The following is a 14,134-nucleotide window of genomic DNA, read 5'->3' on the forward strand; positions in this document are numbered from 1 at the left end:
GTGGGGAGAGAAGGTCCACAGGCCACAGTGATGCAGACCATGGCGAGGGCCATCATGGCGAGGATCGTCATGGCGAGGAAGGCCATGGCGAGGATTGCCATTGTGAGGATCATGATGGCGAGGAAGCCCATGGTGGAGAAGGCTGGGGTGAGGATGGCCACGGTGAGGATAGCTGTGGTGAGGAAGGCCACGGTGAGGGTGGCCATGGCACGCATGGCCATGGTAAGGAAGGTCATGGTGAGGAAGGCCATGGCAAGGCAGACCACAGGGAGGAAGACCATGCTGAGGACGAGGTATGCCATGGTGAGGAAGGCCATGGCAACAAAGGCCGTGGTGAGGATGGCCATGGTGAGGGTGAGGATGGCCACAGTGAGGCAGGCTATGATGAGGCAGACCACAGGAAGGAAGACCATGCTGAAGGGTGAGGATGGCCATGGTGACAAAGGCCGTGGTAAGGGTGGCCACAGCGAGGAAGGCCGTGGAGAGGAAGGTCGTGGCGAGGAAGGCCACGGTTAGAAGGCCCAGTGGTGAGGAAGGCCACCGTGAGGATGGTTAACCGCGACCTCCGGGGCACCGAGAGGCGGCGAGAGCGTCCCAGGGCGGAGCCGCTCTGGCCGCGCGGGGAGGGGCGGGCGGCGCCGGAAGCGGAAGTGGTAGCGGGAGCGGCGGGGCTGCTGGGCCGGTGGGGCCGGGCCGGGCCGGGCCGCAGCCGCCGAGCGCGGCGCGGAGGGGCGCGGAGGGGCGGTGAGCCAGCGGGGCCGGCCCGGGGGCGCGGAGCGGGGCCGGGGGAGTTCGGCGGGGCCGGCCGGCAGGGCCTCCGGCGGGGCAGGGGGGGATCGGGCCGGGCCGGGCCTGGGCCCAGCCGCAGCGCCCCGGTGTCGTACTTGTATGCCCGGAGGAGATCGGGTCCCGAGGCACCCCCTGCCAAAGGGTTACCGCGGGCCAGGGGTGGTGGAACCGGTTTGTACCCGGGTTATTGTAGGGGGCAGCAGGGGCAGTAACCGGTAACGTTCTTATAAACCCGCCGCTTCCCGAGGGGAGGCCTCCGGTTTCGAATCTTGAACGCTGCCGGGGCTGGCGGAGGTCTCGTCGTGCCGGCCGGCGGTGGTTTGCAGCGTTGGGGTGCAAATTGGGGTGGCCTCTGCCTGCACCCTTCGGGTTATGGAGCCGGGGCGGGTCAGAGGGCCCCGGCCTCCTTCAGGGAGCCGGCGAAGCACCAAGGGGTGAGGGTTTTAAGAGACAGAAACCTCTTGTTGTCCTCAGATGCATCACTGTAAGAGATACCGGTCCCCGGAGCAGGAGAGCTACCTGGGTCACAGGTGGAAGAGGAAGAGGTCTCGTAGCAGAGAGTACGAGGGGAGACTGCGGTACCCACCCCGGAGGGATCTCTCCAGGAGATCGCGATCGAGAAGGTGAGAGCGGGTTTGTGCAGAGGACTGGCAGGGGGGAGCGAGCGGGGACGCTTATCTCATAGACTCTTGTCCTCGATTCTGATCGTGTTTCAGAGCTGAGTGGTGGCAGCTTTCATTTCCTGACTGCGGATCAGCTTTAAACTTGTAAATCCTAGGGATGGAAGCAAAGGGCTTAATTGTGTGTTCCTTCCCTGATATATTTCTGCCTCTGTATCTAGCCAAAAGTTCTTCCCAAAGCGATGTCTTTAATATTAATGAGGGAGAACAGCCTGCTCTGGAATCATGTTTCCCAGTTCTAATGCTATGGAGGCATTAAAGTCTTTCTCTCCCGACAACCCGTTTCCTTCTGAAATTATTACAAATCAGGTTTGAAGTAACAATACTCTTCCCTCACCTATGCTGTCAGAAAGGATCTGAGCATCACTAACCGATCTCTCCTGCTTCAGCTCTGGATTTTACCTTTGATCCTCTCTTTGTTCAGCGTTTCCACAGGGACAATTAGGTACTGGAAGTGGGATGGATAAGGCCTCTGATAACAGGAGCTGAGGCGAGGGTTCTGGAACAGAGGCGGGAGCGCTGACAGGGAGCCGTGTGCTGACACGGCGCAGTGTGCGACCGAAATAGGCTGGTGGTCCTCACCGCTCAGTGGTACCGGAGCTGGTGTGGTTCCACTGGTTGAACAGGGCAGGTGCAGCCAGAAGGGAGCTGAGTTCATCCATAAATTCCTGAAATGTTCTACAGGTTAATTTCTCTTCCAAGCTTGGCTTTTGTTTACTTGAAGGAAGCGGATTGTGAAATACAGCTGACGCACACAATGGGCTTTTCCATTTGTTCATCGGATGGGTTAGGTAGGACAGGTTTGGATGAAAAGAGGCCTTTGCTAGGTGAAAACCTTATTGCCCCTTTAGTCTCAGACCATGAGCCTCTCACAGGTCTGCTGGTCTCCTCCGTATTTTAGGTTGTTATTTCTGAATCCTCTGTATCTTGAAAGTATACCCTGAAGTTTCACAAAGGTGTGTTTGGAGTTGAATATTGGTGTTGGAGTAGAGCCGTTGCGGGGGGGGTTGTTTTTTGGGTAGTTCAGCGGTGACCTAGAGCCACTGCTATCTTGGCAGGCAGTTTGAAATTTTAGTCTTGATCCAAGATGAGACAAACACACATACCTGCATCCCGTTAAGCTGTCAGCAAGAGAGCTAATTGTTGCCAAAGCAGAGAGGCACAAACAACAAAAGTTCTTGTTTCTGGACTGAAGCAGCTGCAGCGAGGTCTTGGTTGGAGAAGCCATTGTTCTTGCTGTCAGCTAGGTACTTACCACAGCGTCGACCTGGCCAGGCGTCTACCCAAACTACTGCTGTTTATCATTGGAAAAACAACACGCTGTTCTTATTTCTGAGTTGCACCATCTTCTACCTAAAACGTGGCTTCTCGCTCAGTGACGTGTGAAGCAAGACTTGTAGCAGAAGCTGTTTTATTAGACGAACGGCTCGGGTGGAGAAGACAGTCGTGCTTTTGGGGTACAAGCAGGCCCCTGCTACGTGACACCATTTTTGCTGTCCAGTTTAAAAGAGGTACCGTAACAGTGCTGCCAAGGAAGCACGTGGGACCCGCAGAGCAAAAGGCAGGAGTTTCAGAATCGCAGCTCTGGCTTGAGGCACTTGCAGCTTGCAGATACCCTCTAATTGAGCACAGGGCAGGGAGACCTGCTCTCATCGTTAATGTGCACACGCGCTACCTAAAACTGCGTGTGCGACGCCAGCTTGTAAATACTCACACAGGGGAGCTTCGCCTGATGTCTCCTGGCCCTTCCCGATGCAGAGATGAGCTTGGCCGAAAGTTTCCCTTACATACTTGCAGCCCTCGGTTGTCACTAGAGGTGCAGGAGCTTGACTGCTGCAGAGACCAAATTTTCCTTCTGGCTAACAATCTGTTGCACTGGCGCGCATGCTACACTGAAGGCTTGGTGTTTAGGGGACTGAAGTCCCCGCTGGGGTGGTGACTAGGGCACTGCTGCTGCCTTCTGATCTCGTTTGTTTAAGAACTAATGAGAGTCCTTCCTGGGGGAGGAGAAACAATCTTAGAAAAACACTTGTGTATGGCGGCAGAGGTGGCTCAGATGAGGTAGGCAGCTCAGATCGGGCTCTAAGTGGGTGGTTTCCCCTGGGTCCTTGAAATGTGGGAGTGCCACACCATTTTCTCTTGCAAACTTTCTCCTTTTTCTTTTCTGAGAAACTTGGCTGAGAAGTGGTCAGTGTTTGAGCCACAGTGGTTTGAAGCTCGGATGCTTGCCGTTGTTTCCCTGCCACCAGGGAGTGGGAGCAAGAGCACTTTGTTTCAGTGGGACTCTGCCTTTCATGCTTTTCCAGGCTTGTAAATGTATTCTTGTTTGTGCTACAGCCATGACAGGATGCCTTATCACAGGAGATACAGACGGGACAGCGACACCTACAGATTTGAAGACCGAAGCCCGTCTTTTGGAGAAGATTATTACTCGACCCGCTCACGAAACTGGCGGCGATCCAGAGGCAGAGAACAGCACCGTCCAAAGAAGCATCAGCATCACTGCCGGAAACGCAGGACCAGGTCTTGTAGCAGTGCCTCCTCGGTGAGTAGCATCCAGAACGAGTTCAGGATTGTTCAGGTTTTTAACTGTTCTTACCTCCTTTCAGCTCTGAACACTCTGGGTGAGTACCTCTAATCCCATTTTTGTGTTTGTTTTCATTACGTGGAACGTATAGTCCAAAATCTGTGTCTTGTTAAGCGGGAAGTGTTTGTAGCGATTGGTTTTTACTAGTCCAGCCCCTGTAGCCTTAATACATGAGGAAACTAAGCTGTATTCTTTATGGCTGGGGAGGGAATTGGGGAAAGCTTCAAATGGCACACGCTGATAGGCTAACAAGGGCGAGCCTTGGCCGCAGGCCAGCCTGGCCGCTGGCGATCGGTCACTGTTCAGGTTTACACACGGCCAGGGCTTCGCTTCTGCATACTGCTGCTGCCTTGGGGGGGTTGGTATGCAGTGGTGGTACGGAGCGCTCCCGTGAAGGCACGTCGATTTGACTTGGTGCCAGGATCCTGTACCAGATGGGATCAATCAGCCTGGTTCTCCCGAGCTGTTAGCCCTGTGGTTATTAACCCCTGTCCCACGGTACTTAGAGAAAGGCTTCCACCTTCTGAGGATATGCGCCTGTCCTCTTTGTCTATTTCCACACGAATGTCCTTGGATTTCAGCTTCTTTGAAAACTTCCCCGTTTTCCACCCTGAAATGTAGTATTCCTTTCAAGGACTAACAGGGAATATTTGGAACTGGGTGGGGAGGCTGGTCCCGGGACCGGGAGTACCCTGGAAGTGTTGTGAGGTATCAGACCAAATGTCTCTGCTTCACTGCTTCTCTCCTGTAAGGAACGTTTCCATCTTTCACAAGGTAGTTGCTTTTAAATGTAATTACAACTAAATGACCGAGCCCTGATCCCTGCAGTTGTAGCAGATATCTGCATGGCTGGGAACTTCTGACGGTCTGTTGCTTTCCTCCTTTTATTTCCTTCCAGTTGACTTTTTCATTTTAGTTTTAGAAAGAGCCAGGGTTATGATGAAAACGGTCCAGTGCGGTTTGCGTGTGTGCGTGCGGTGATAACGGTGTGCAGGTTTGGGCTGGCGTGATCTAAATCCTTTGAAGTCTCACAGCTGTCTCAACTGTCCTCTCTACCTTCTCCTCCGTTTCAGCTGACCTTTTGGGCTTTGATGGTAGCTCTTTTTTTTGGACTAGCCGGGGGGCGAGGGGCACAGAAGAGAAGCCTGATAGAAGCTCAGGCAAGGAAATGTAGAGCTTTGTATTAATTTCTTCGGCTGTAGAGATTGTAACTATTTTTAAGGCTGAATAGAAAAAGATCAGGAATTAGGGCAGCTTGCTTTGTGGACCCTGGGTCCTTTTCAGGAATGTTCGGCTGGTTTTCCAGTAGAAGCTAGCAGTAGCAGGGGTGAACGCGACCTCATACCTGTAGTGGGTGCCTGAAGTGGAGTGAAATTCTTCCTGGGGATTAATTTAACTGTCCTGTTCCTAAAGTTCTCCCAGGCTTAAAATGGCATCCTAAGGCCGATGTGCAACACCAGGTCTGTTTGCAGCCAGTTGGGCATATGGATTTAGGATCAGTGTGGTAGCTGGCTCTGTCAAGAAGGGAAGGGCTGGTTCGTAGCCGGGGCAGGACACGGCTCTGGGTAGCTGGCGATCTATTAACCGAGGTACAAAAGAGCAGGCTGCACAGAGGGAGAACTGCTACTCTGGCTTCTACTGGACAGCCTGTCCAAACTGACAGCTTGTGTACCCTTCGTCATGTTTGCCAGCGGAGAAAATGACGTTCTTCTGGCAAAGCCCTCCTTCTTCTTGTGCCTCTGGCAGTGTCCTCCGGTGCTGCAGAGGAAGCTGCTCCTCTGTGGGGAACGGTGGTGCCAAGCCAAGCCACCTTAACACTGGAGCTTCCCAGCTGCTGCTTCCCTTCAGAGAAGAGGGGGGCATTTTTCTGCCTAAGAGGCGGCGGCACCAGAGGCCGTAGCTAATGAGGGAGTTTTCTTTACATACCTGTAGCTGTTGATTACTTTTCTGTTTTGAAGTTAGTTTGTGTCTTGACGTGTCCCTTGCAATATCCCTATCGTTATATATGCTGTGTGCCTTATGAAATGCTGGGATCTGGAAAATCCAACCACCGACGCACCGTCATCTCCACCTTTGAATGACAACACAATCCTGCCACTCGGAACTGCCCGCTGTGCGCGCTTGGTCGTATGCCGTTTCGGGGGGCGGTGTGTACAGAGAAGCCAACAGAGCAGTAAGCGCAGCAGGAGCGTGGAAGATGACAAGGAAGGCCACCTGGTGTGCAGGATCGGCGATTGGCTTCAAGAGCGATGTACAGCCACCTTTCGTAAAACTTTACCTCTCTACTTTCTATCCCCATGTTAGACGAGATCTCTCGTATTGTACTGGAGGGGTCTCTAGTGTTTTATTGCTTATAAATGGACTGACCAGTAAATTGCCTGAAGCAGACAATAGACACTTGAGTTTTAAAGAGTGTAGCAGTGAGAGACATTTTATTGCTGTGAAATTGCAGGACCTCAGCTCTCACCAAGCCTCTGAAGTTCACGTCCACTCCTGTTTTCTCTCCTAGATGAAATTGTCGGCAGCCTTGGCGAAGGCACTTTTGGCAAAGTGGTGGAGTGTGTGGACCATGCCAGGTGGGCATCTTTCCCTTCTGATAATTGTCTGTCCCTTGTGCGTCAAGCCCAGATGCTCACAAGCGTGGCAGGGTTAACGCTGCCAGTTTTGCATGGGCCAGGACTTTGCTGGACCGAACTGTTGTTGTCACCTTCCAGTTGTCCCTATGGTAGAAATCGTTTCTTAGAGCAAGTGGAAAGGGGCCTGGCTCATACCTCACCCCCCCGAGTTTGCAGACTGAGGTGTTAAGGGAAGCAGGGGAGTTCGTTCAGTGGCTGAGGGCTTCGGCACAGGCTGTTCTACTGCCCTACTGCAAAAGCAGCGAACTCGGGCTGAGGGATGGGCCAGGCAGCTGGGGAAAGTGACCTCTTAATCTGCCAGAGTACTACTTTTTTTTTTTAACCTCTCCTGTGATTACACTTGACCCCTGTCTCTTCCTGACCTTTTGTCTGGCTCTGAGCCCTGGGGTCAGCTTAGAATAGGAGCTGCTGGGATCTCCTGCCTCCTCAGAAATCTCTCTGGCATGGCTGGAGAGGGGAGGTGGCTGCTGGCGGCACAGTGACCTTACGGGCTGCTGTGTCAGGAAATGGTGTGCTTGCAGAGCTGACTGCAGCTCTCTGGCGTGTTACCCAGCAATAGCCTTTCGCCTCAAATTTCCATGTGGGTACTCACCTACCTGCCAAGCAGCATAAATCTTTGGCAGACCTTTAGAACTTTATTGGGACCTAACAATGACTAAGCCTCTTAACACATGAAAACATGACTGGAGTGACTGGGATGTACCCCCTCTGTGGACTGAGGACGTGTGTACATAGGCTTTTTCTCTGACTCCATCCTTTTGTCTCTTCCCTTACAGAGGCAAATCTCAGGTGGCACTGAAAATCATAAAAAATGTTGGAAAGTACCGAGAAGCAGCCAGGCTGGAAATTAACGTCCTGAAAAAAATCAAAGAGAAGGACAAAGAGAACAAATTGTAAGTTCCTACGAGGCTCCTGGGTAGTCAATACCACGTCCTTACAGACAAGCAGTCTGGTTGCGTGACGTCCAAAGACATCCAGGGCTGAGGACTGGAATACCTGCTACTTGCCTCCTGTGTGGGGGAAAACCCGTCGCATTCCTCTGCGTTTTGGGAGCGTCTGTCTCTAGTTCTACTGAACACTTGTTTACTTAAACTCTTAACAACTGACATGCCAGGTCATAGTGAGAAAAAATTAGCCAGAACTACTTCTCTAACAAGTCACCTGCTGCCTTGTCCCACTTGAATTGGAGATCTCTATCTAAAGGTGGCTGAGCAAAGCGGGGAGGGGGTGTCTCTCCGGTGTACCCAGAGGGATTACTGTGCTGCTGAGTCAGCTGGCTCAGAGCTTTTGCTCGCCAACCACTTCTGAAGCAGCCAGCAACTGGGAGAACGACTGTTCTGTCGAGTCCCTGAATGATGGTTAGTCCTCGTGTCTTTCTGTCTGCACAGCTTGTGTGTCCTGATGTCAGACTGGTTCAACTTCCATGGCCACATGTGCATTGCCTTTGAGCTTCTGGGCAAGAACACTTTTGAGTTCCTGAAGGAGAACAACTTCCAGCCATACCCTCTCCCTCAGATCCGGCACATGGCCTACCAGCTCTGCCATGCCTTGAGATGTAAGTCACCCAGGGCCAGCCTGTGGGCTTCCCAGCAGCTGTTTGTTCTTCAGCACCTGCTCTTTTTTTTTTTATTTTTAACCCAAAACAGTGTCTGGATATTCTAGCTACTTTTTCCTCCTTTTCTGAAACTTATGTAAAGATAAGAGATGCTGATTTCTGTGGAGGATAGAGCAGTAGCCTTTAGACTTGCTTCCTTTTCCTTCTGAAAGGAATGGGAGAGAGACTTGTAAGCTCTTCCATGCAAAAGGTGCCTTCTCTGTGTCAGAAATACCTCGTCAGGTAGCACTAGGTCAGGATGCGTCCCCAGAATGGGCTGGGAGGGAGCTGAGAAGGACTTGGCTTGGCACTTTGGTGGACAGAGTTGTATGGCTGCTTCAGTGTGCGGTTCTCAGATGTATTTTTTTTTTCTTTCTCCACCTGTGCAGTTTTACACGACAACCAGCTGACTCACACTGACCTCAAGCCAGAAAACATCTTGTTTGTCAACTCTGATTTTGACACTCTGTACAACGAGAAAAAGGTGGGTTATGTCCAAAAGAGAAGTGAATAGATCGGGAATAGCCTGCCTTTCCCTCCCTCTAGAAATTGGATCTTCCCTGTTCCATACATGCCCCACAGGGCCTTAAGAGTCTATTTAGTGAGAACAAACTGGAAGCCAGGCCTTGTCTTTCTCCTGTGTCTTCTACAAGTCTTAAGGCTGCTTCAGCAGCTCCAGTCCATGAAATGGAGCATTCAGCGGCTTTCCTTAACACTGATCTGGGATGTAAAGAGCTCAGAGCTTCACAGTTGTAATCCTTCTGATCAGTGCAGGCGTGGCAGTTCTGGGGTCAGAGGGCTCCTCTCAAAACCTAGCTTAATCCTGAACCAGCTATTGGAAGCACTGAGGACTTCTTGTTTGCTTGCAGAGCTGTGAGGAGAAATCCATTCGGAACACAAGCATCCGTGTGGCAGACTTTGGAAGCGCCACCTTTGATCACGAGCACCACACCACTATCGTGGCTACCCGGCACTACCGTCCACCAGAAGTGATTCTGGGTGAGTACTGCTGGGGTTTCAGGAGTCTGGGATGGGTGGAGGAGAACAGTTCTCCCAGGGGTGCTGTAGGATGATGCTGTCTAGAGGAAAACCAACTCGAGAGCACTCCAGTTCTTGGGGACAACCCATTCCATGCATTGCTGCAACACCATCTCAGTGGTCCCAAGGTCCTGATTGCATGGAAGGTAATAATGGATAGCGCAGGCCCTTCACACGGAGTGCAGAGAGCTGAGAAAAGCCTGTGAGACTTGGGAAGCGCTCAGATTGGCTCCAGGGGAAGGCAGAGTCAGCATAAGCTGAAACAGAATCATCTGGAGGGATGTGACAGTCCTCGTGCCACTGTGCAGCACCGGGAAGTGCACAGATAGATAGATAACTTCTAGGTCTGTCTTCGTGTAATCTCTGCAGTTTCAACAAGGAACTAGTAGAAGTCTGGTGGGACTTGTTGGGAACGCAAAGTTATCATCTCGATTCTCTTTGCAGAGCTGGGTTGGGCACAGCCATGCGATGTCTGGAGTACCGGCTGCATTCTGTTTGAGTATTACCGCGGCTTCACGCTCTTCCAGGTATGATTCTTGCAAGAGGCATTGTACCCTAAGACTCCTTAATGTGAAGGGAAGGGAAACGCAGATCGGGCACTAAAAATCAGAAGCTGAGTTTGAAAATAAGCCCAGGAAAACTCACGGTTTGAGGACTTGTGCCTTGATGGAAGGACAAGGTTCAGATCACTTCTGGTTTCTTCACTGTGCCTGTGAAGAACAGAAAAATCAAGAGCAAGTAGAGGTGGACAGGAGCTGTATCATTCCTGATGGAGGCTTGTCTCTTCTTCCCCTGTACAGGGGACAGACCTTCTGTCATCAGATCTCCAAGTTCTGAATTAACGCACCATTGCTCTTTTCCTTTGCAGACGCATGAGAATCGTGAGCATCTTGTCATGATGGAAAAAATCCTCGGGCCAATTCCATCTCACATGATCCACAAAACTCGGTAAGAACCTCCTCCTGAACTCGGACAGTCCAGTCAACTGTTTGTGGCCGATTACTCGGGATACCAATTCTCTGTCCTCACACCGGGTCTCAGCTGTGTGGGTGTAACCGTGGGAGATGTGCTGGAAGTACATCCCACGAGCAGCCTTACTGAACACCACCTTTCCTTTGCAGGAAGCAAAAATATTTCCACAATGGGAACCTAGTATGGGATGAGAACACGTCCGATGGGCGATATGTCCAAGAGAACTGCAAGCCCCTGCGGGTAGGTGCTGCTCTGCAGCTGGTGGAGGGCTGGCTGCGCTGCGAGGCTGAACTGCTGTGCCGTTCGCTTCCCCAGATCAGCGGTGCATGGCTTAGGGATGGGAATTTCCCCTTAGTAACTGGCTTTTACAGAGCCCCAGACTCTCATCTGCATTAACAGAAGTTTATTGGTCTGGCTGAAGCAGGACAGGTACTAGGGAACTGGAGGGACGCTGTACTTCAGGATGGGAGACAGCCGTTGCCTCACTGCACATCGCAATACTGGGGCCTAGGGTTCAGTCCCTGTCCTACCGGAGTGCTACACCTCCCTCTCTCCCCCTGCCCTTCCCTTTCAGACCTACATGCTGCACGACTCGCTGGAGCACGCACAGCTCTTTGACTTGATGAGGAGGATGTTAGAATTCGACCCTTCCCGGAGGATCACGTTCTCAGAAGCCCTCCTCCATCCCTTCTTTGCTGGGCTCTCCGCAGAGGAAAGGATGCTGTGCGGTCGAGGTGCCAGCCGGGACCTGAGCAGATGACAGCTGGGGAGGGTGCGATGCCTGCTGGATTTGTACATACGGGATCGGTCTAGCCTCTGCAGGTCAGCCCCACTCGATCTCTCCTCTCAGAATTCAGAGGGGCTGGGGCACTGCGACAAGAACCCTGGGTAGGGGAGGGGAAGAAAAGCTACATTGGAAAGCACAGATTTGTCTATTTATATGTTGTAAAGTTAAAATAAAGTGTTTCTTATTGTTTGATACTTCCCTTGTAGGCAGGTGTAGGGTTCTCTTGCTCCCAGCTTTGCCTTTTCTGCAAAGGAAGATGGAGATGTTGAAAAAATTAACTGGAAACTAAGCAGCAGGAATCTCTGCTTCACTGAAGGGCAAAAAGTGAGGGTGAGCGGACTGAACTCTCCCTGCTCTCTGCCCTTGCTCCTCTGAACAGCGCAGAGCAGCAGGAAGGCTTGCTCCGGCTGTGGTGTCAGGCTCTAGAGTGACAGCAGGCAAATAAATAGCTGCACACAAATAGCACACGTGAATAGTTGCACTTTATTTCAGGGCATCCCCCAGTAGCGGCAGGAATTAGTCGTTACAAACATTAGGTCACAAATGGAATACCAAGCAGTGACATAGTGCAGTGATCTTCACATGTTAGTGACCAGAGCAGCACTCGCGGGCAGTTCCTATGATGGTGGTTAAGGTTGTGGGTAGAAACTATCTCAAACACAGATAAAAAAAGTGTTCCATTCTTTGAATTAACTCTGGCAGCGTGGGGCAAGGGGGGAAGGGACCCAGACTCATTTCTGGGTCTCTTGAGCGCTCCAGAAGATGCATTTCATGCAGGTGAGGCCTGTACCTCCTCAAGTAAGCCTTTGTATCTGAGGGAAAGTATGGCCAGATACCCAAATCTATTCTCATCTCCAGAAAGTGAACACACTGTAGAGCTGAACTGCGCCAAATACAGCCCAAAGCTGCCTGCTGTGCCCTAAACACTGCACAGGCAGGGATTGGGAATCCCTTTCCTTGCATGAGGGTTTGTACCCTCCTCTTGTGCAACACTGCTCATTTTTTTTTTTTTTTTTTTTTTTTGCTTAAACGTGGGGAACCCTATTGCTGCACGGCTCCCAATGCATGGGGCCTCAGACCTTCCTGGAGCTATGCAGCAGCGAGTACAGACCTGATCCCAGCTGCCATCCCTGCAAAAACAGCTTTACCTGGTTCAGTGCCCCTCTGGGCACCTAACTTCAGCCAGTGGCACAGCAGCGCAGAGGCAGAAAAGGACCCTGTGACAAAGCCTTGAATATTTTTACACCGTTGCTGCTCAGTGCGTACAATCTACAGTTTAATAGCCAAACCCAGAAGAGGCGAGAAGAGCCTGCAGCCTGGTTCAAGGAAAGCAGAAATTGAAAGAGCAGGTTCTCTTATCAAGTGTCTTGAGCAAGGGAAGTGAAAACAAGGGGGCTGAAGCTAACACTGTGCTACAGCAGTGACCAGGGGATGGTCATCCACCTTTTTAACCCAGCCCCTGCTCCTCTGCCTGGCTAAAGGTTAGATGAAGCTGAGACAGCCAAAGAAACAAGAAAGGCAGAGGGAAGCTTCGCATTTGTATTTTAAATAACCAACCACATTGCTCTCCCTTCCCAGTGCGGCCGAGTCAGAACCACAGCTTGTTAAATGCCACTACCGTTCCAGCTGAAACGTGGTTCACCTGAGGAATGGGTGCTTCGGCTTTGCCCTTCCTACAGGAGAGGAACCACTCGAGGGCAGAGCTACACCCCGTCACAGCACTGGCAAGTCACCGAGCCTCCCCGTGCGAGCAACGTGGTTCCGTCATCCAGCCCTCAGCGGGGAAAGCAGCTCAGGGGAGCCAGGGGTCCAGACACAGAGAGGGGCAGAGCCCTTCGTCCTGCTGAGGTAGATACGGCAAGGTGCAGGCGGTTTGGCAGGGGAAGTGACCGCCAGCAGCTGCGGGGGTGAGCCCAGCGCTCACCAGCCTCCTGTCCTTGGGGGCTGGGTCCTTCCCCCCGCCACTCCACACTTCCAGGCAATATTAATTACTCAATTGCTTCTTTTCAACCGGGGAAGTCTCTTCCCTTCTCCTTAGACACACTTGTCTTTCATCTGCTTAGAACAAAAATGCCAAGTGCCTAATCTGTAAATCTTCACCACCCAGAGCACAGGTGGGTTAACAGGTTTGCTACCTGCTTAGCAGAGCACGGGGACAGAGCAGCTCCAGCAGTAGGTGACTATTTCCACACGTCCCTGCGCTTCAGCCTCAGAAGGGATCCAGCTCCCCTGGAGAAAAGGCACCATTTGAAGCTCTGAAGTTCTCCCAGCTGCCAGAACAGGGTCTGTGCAAGGTTTAGGTACCTGCAGGAGCTCTGGGGACAGGTAAGGTGCCAGAAGAGCAGCAGAGCTTCAAGCACTGCCCATGCTCATGGCATCAGGAGCAAGCAGGGAGCTGAGCACCTCTTTGTGAGAACAGGGCCCCTGCCTTCCATCTGCCCAGCTCCTCTGAAGGAACGGCTCACCCTTACAGCGCCTCCTGCATCGCGCCAGGTTCAGCGCTTCCCGGGTCAGCTACCGGGCACAAAGCCTTCAGAGAGCACGCACGCAGCCAGCATGACAGATTCCCAAAGCCAGCTAGCTGATGGTTTCTCAGCTTGTCCCTGCTCTAGGCACTGCACCACGGCTCCGTCAGGCCAACAAAACGAAGGCAGGAACAGAAAACTCAACGCTTCCTGGCAGCACATGGGAAGCAAGCGCAGCACAGGAGCAGCTGGCAGAGCAACGCGGGGCATTCGGATGAGAACCTCTTGCTGTACCCCTCCAGGAGGGCAGCAGCTCTCACCACACCCTCTCCTGCAGGCGAACAGGACCGTCTAAGCTGAGAACCCAAGTCCTTCCTCAAGCTGGTTCCCAGCACACGGGTGCACACAGACACAAGCCCACCCTATGTGCAGGCTTCGAGCCCGAAGGGAATGAAAGGATCCATGACCTAATTCCCAAACCACACTTAGTGTAGGAGGGATACTGGAAGCACCAGGGGAACTCACCCAAACATCAACTGCACCATACACCACGCAACAAACTCAAGAGTGACACTGCCCTGCTTCA

At 52.2% G+C, this 14,134-nt stretch overlaps 1 protein-coding gene across 2 annotated transcripts; it reads left to right on the top strand.

The window, feature by feature from the left end:
- Positions 1-658: 658 nt before the first annotated feature.
- On the top strand, positions 659-14,076 carry CLK3 (CDC like kinase 3). 2 transcript variants are annotated; one of them, XR_014229214.1, is made up of 14 exons: positions 659-744; positions 1,264-1,412; positions 3,807-4,014; positions 6,214-6,307; positions 6,566-6,632; positions 7,469-7,585; positions 8,081-8,247; positions 8,676-8,770; positions 9,156-9,285; positions 9,769-9,851; positions 10,193-10,272; positions 10,446-10,536; positions 10,871-11,118; positions 12,662-14,076. XR_014229214.1 is itself a non-coding variant. In XM_082322157.1 (13 exons), the coding sequence occupies exons 2-13, from the start codon at positions 1,264-1,266 to the stop codon at positions 11,054-11,056; spliced, it is 1,467 nt and encodes a 488-aa protein (XP_082178283.1). In that variant the 5' UTR covers positions 659-744; the 3' UTR covers positions 11,057-11,278. The 2 variants fall into 2 exon arrangements, 1 of the variants encoding a protein (XP_082178283.1); XM_082322157.1 differs by lacking the exon at positions 12,662-14,076 and having other exon boundaries at positions 10,871-11,278.
- The last annotated feature ends 58 nt before the right edge of the window (positions 14,077-14,134 follow it).

This window comes from Platalea leucorodia (genome assembly GCF_965183815.1).
Source record: "Platalea leucorodia genome assembly, chromosome: 9".
NCBI classification, from domain to species: Eukaryota; Metazoa; Chordata; class Aves; order Pelecaniformes; family Threskiornithidae; genus Platalea; species Platalea leucorodia.

Bases quoted from the DNA above. Each gene is read 5' to 3' on its own strand.
- CLK3 (XM_082322157.1), top strand. From the start codon at position 1,264: ATGCATCACTGTAAGAGATACCGGTCCCCGGAGCAGGAGAGCTACCTG. The intron at 1,413-3,806 runs GTGAGAGCGGGT...TTTGTGCTACAG, and splicing joins AGGAGATCGCGATCGAGAAG to CCATGACAGGATGCCTTATC. The intron at 9,852-10,192 runs GTATGATTCTTG...TTTCCTTTGCAG, and splicing joins GCGGCTTCACGCTCTTCCAG to ACGCATGAGAATCGTGAGCA.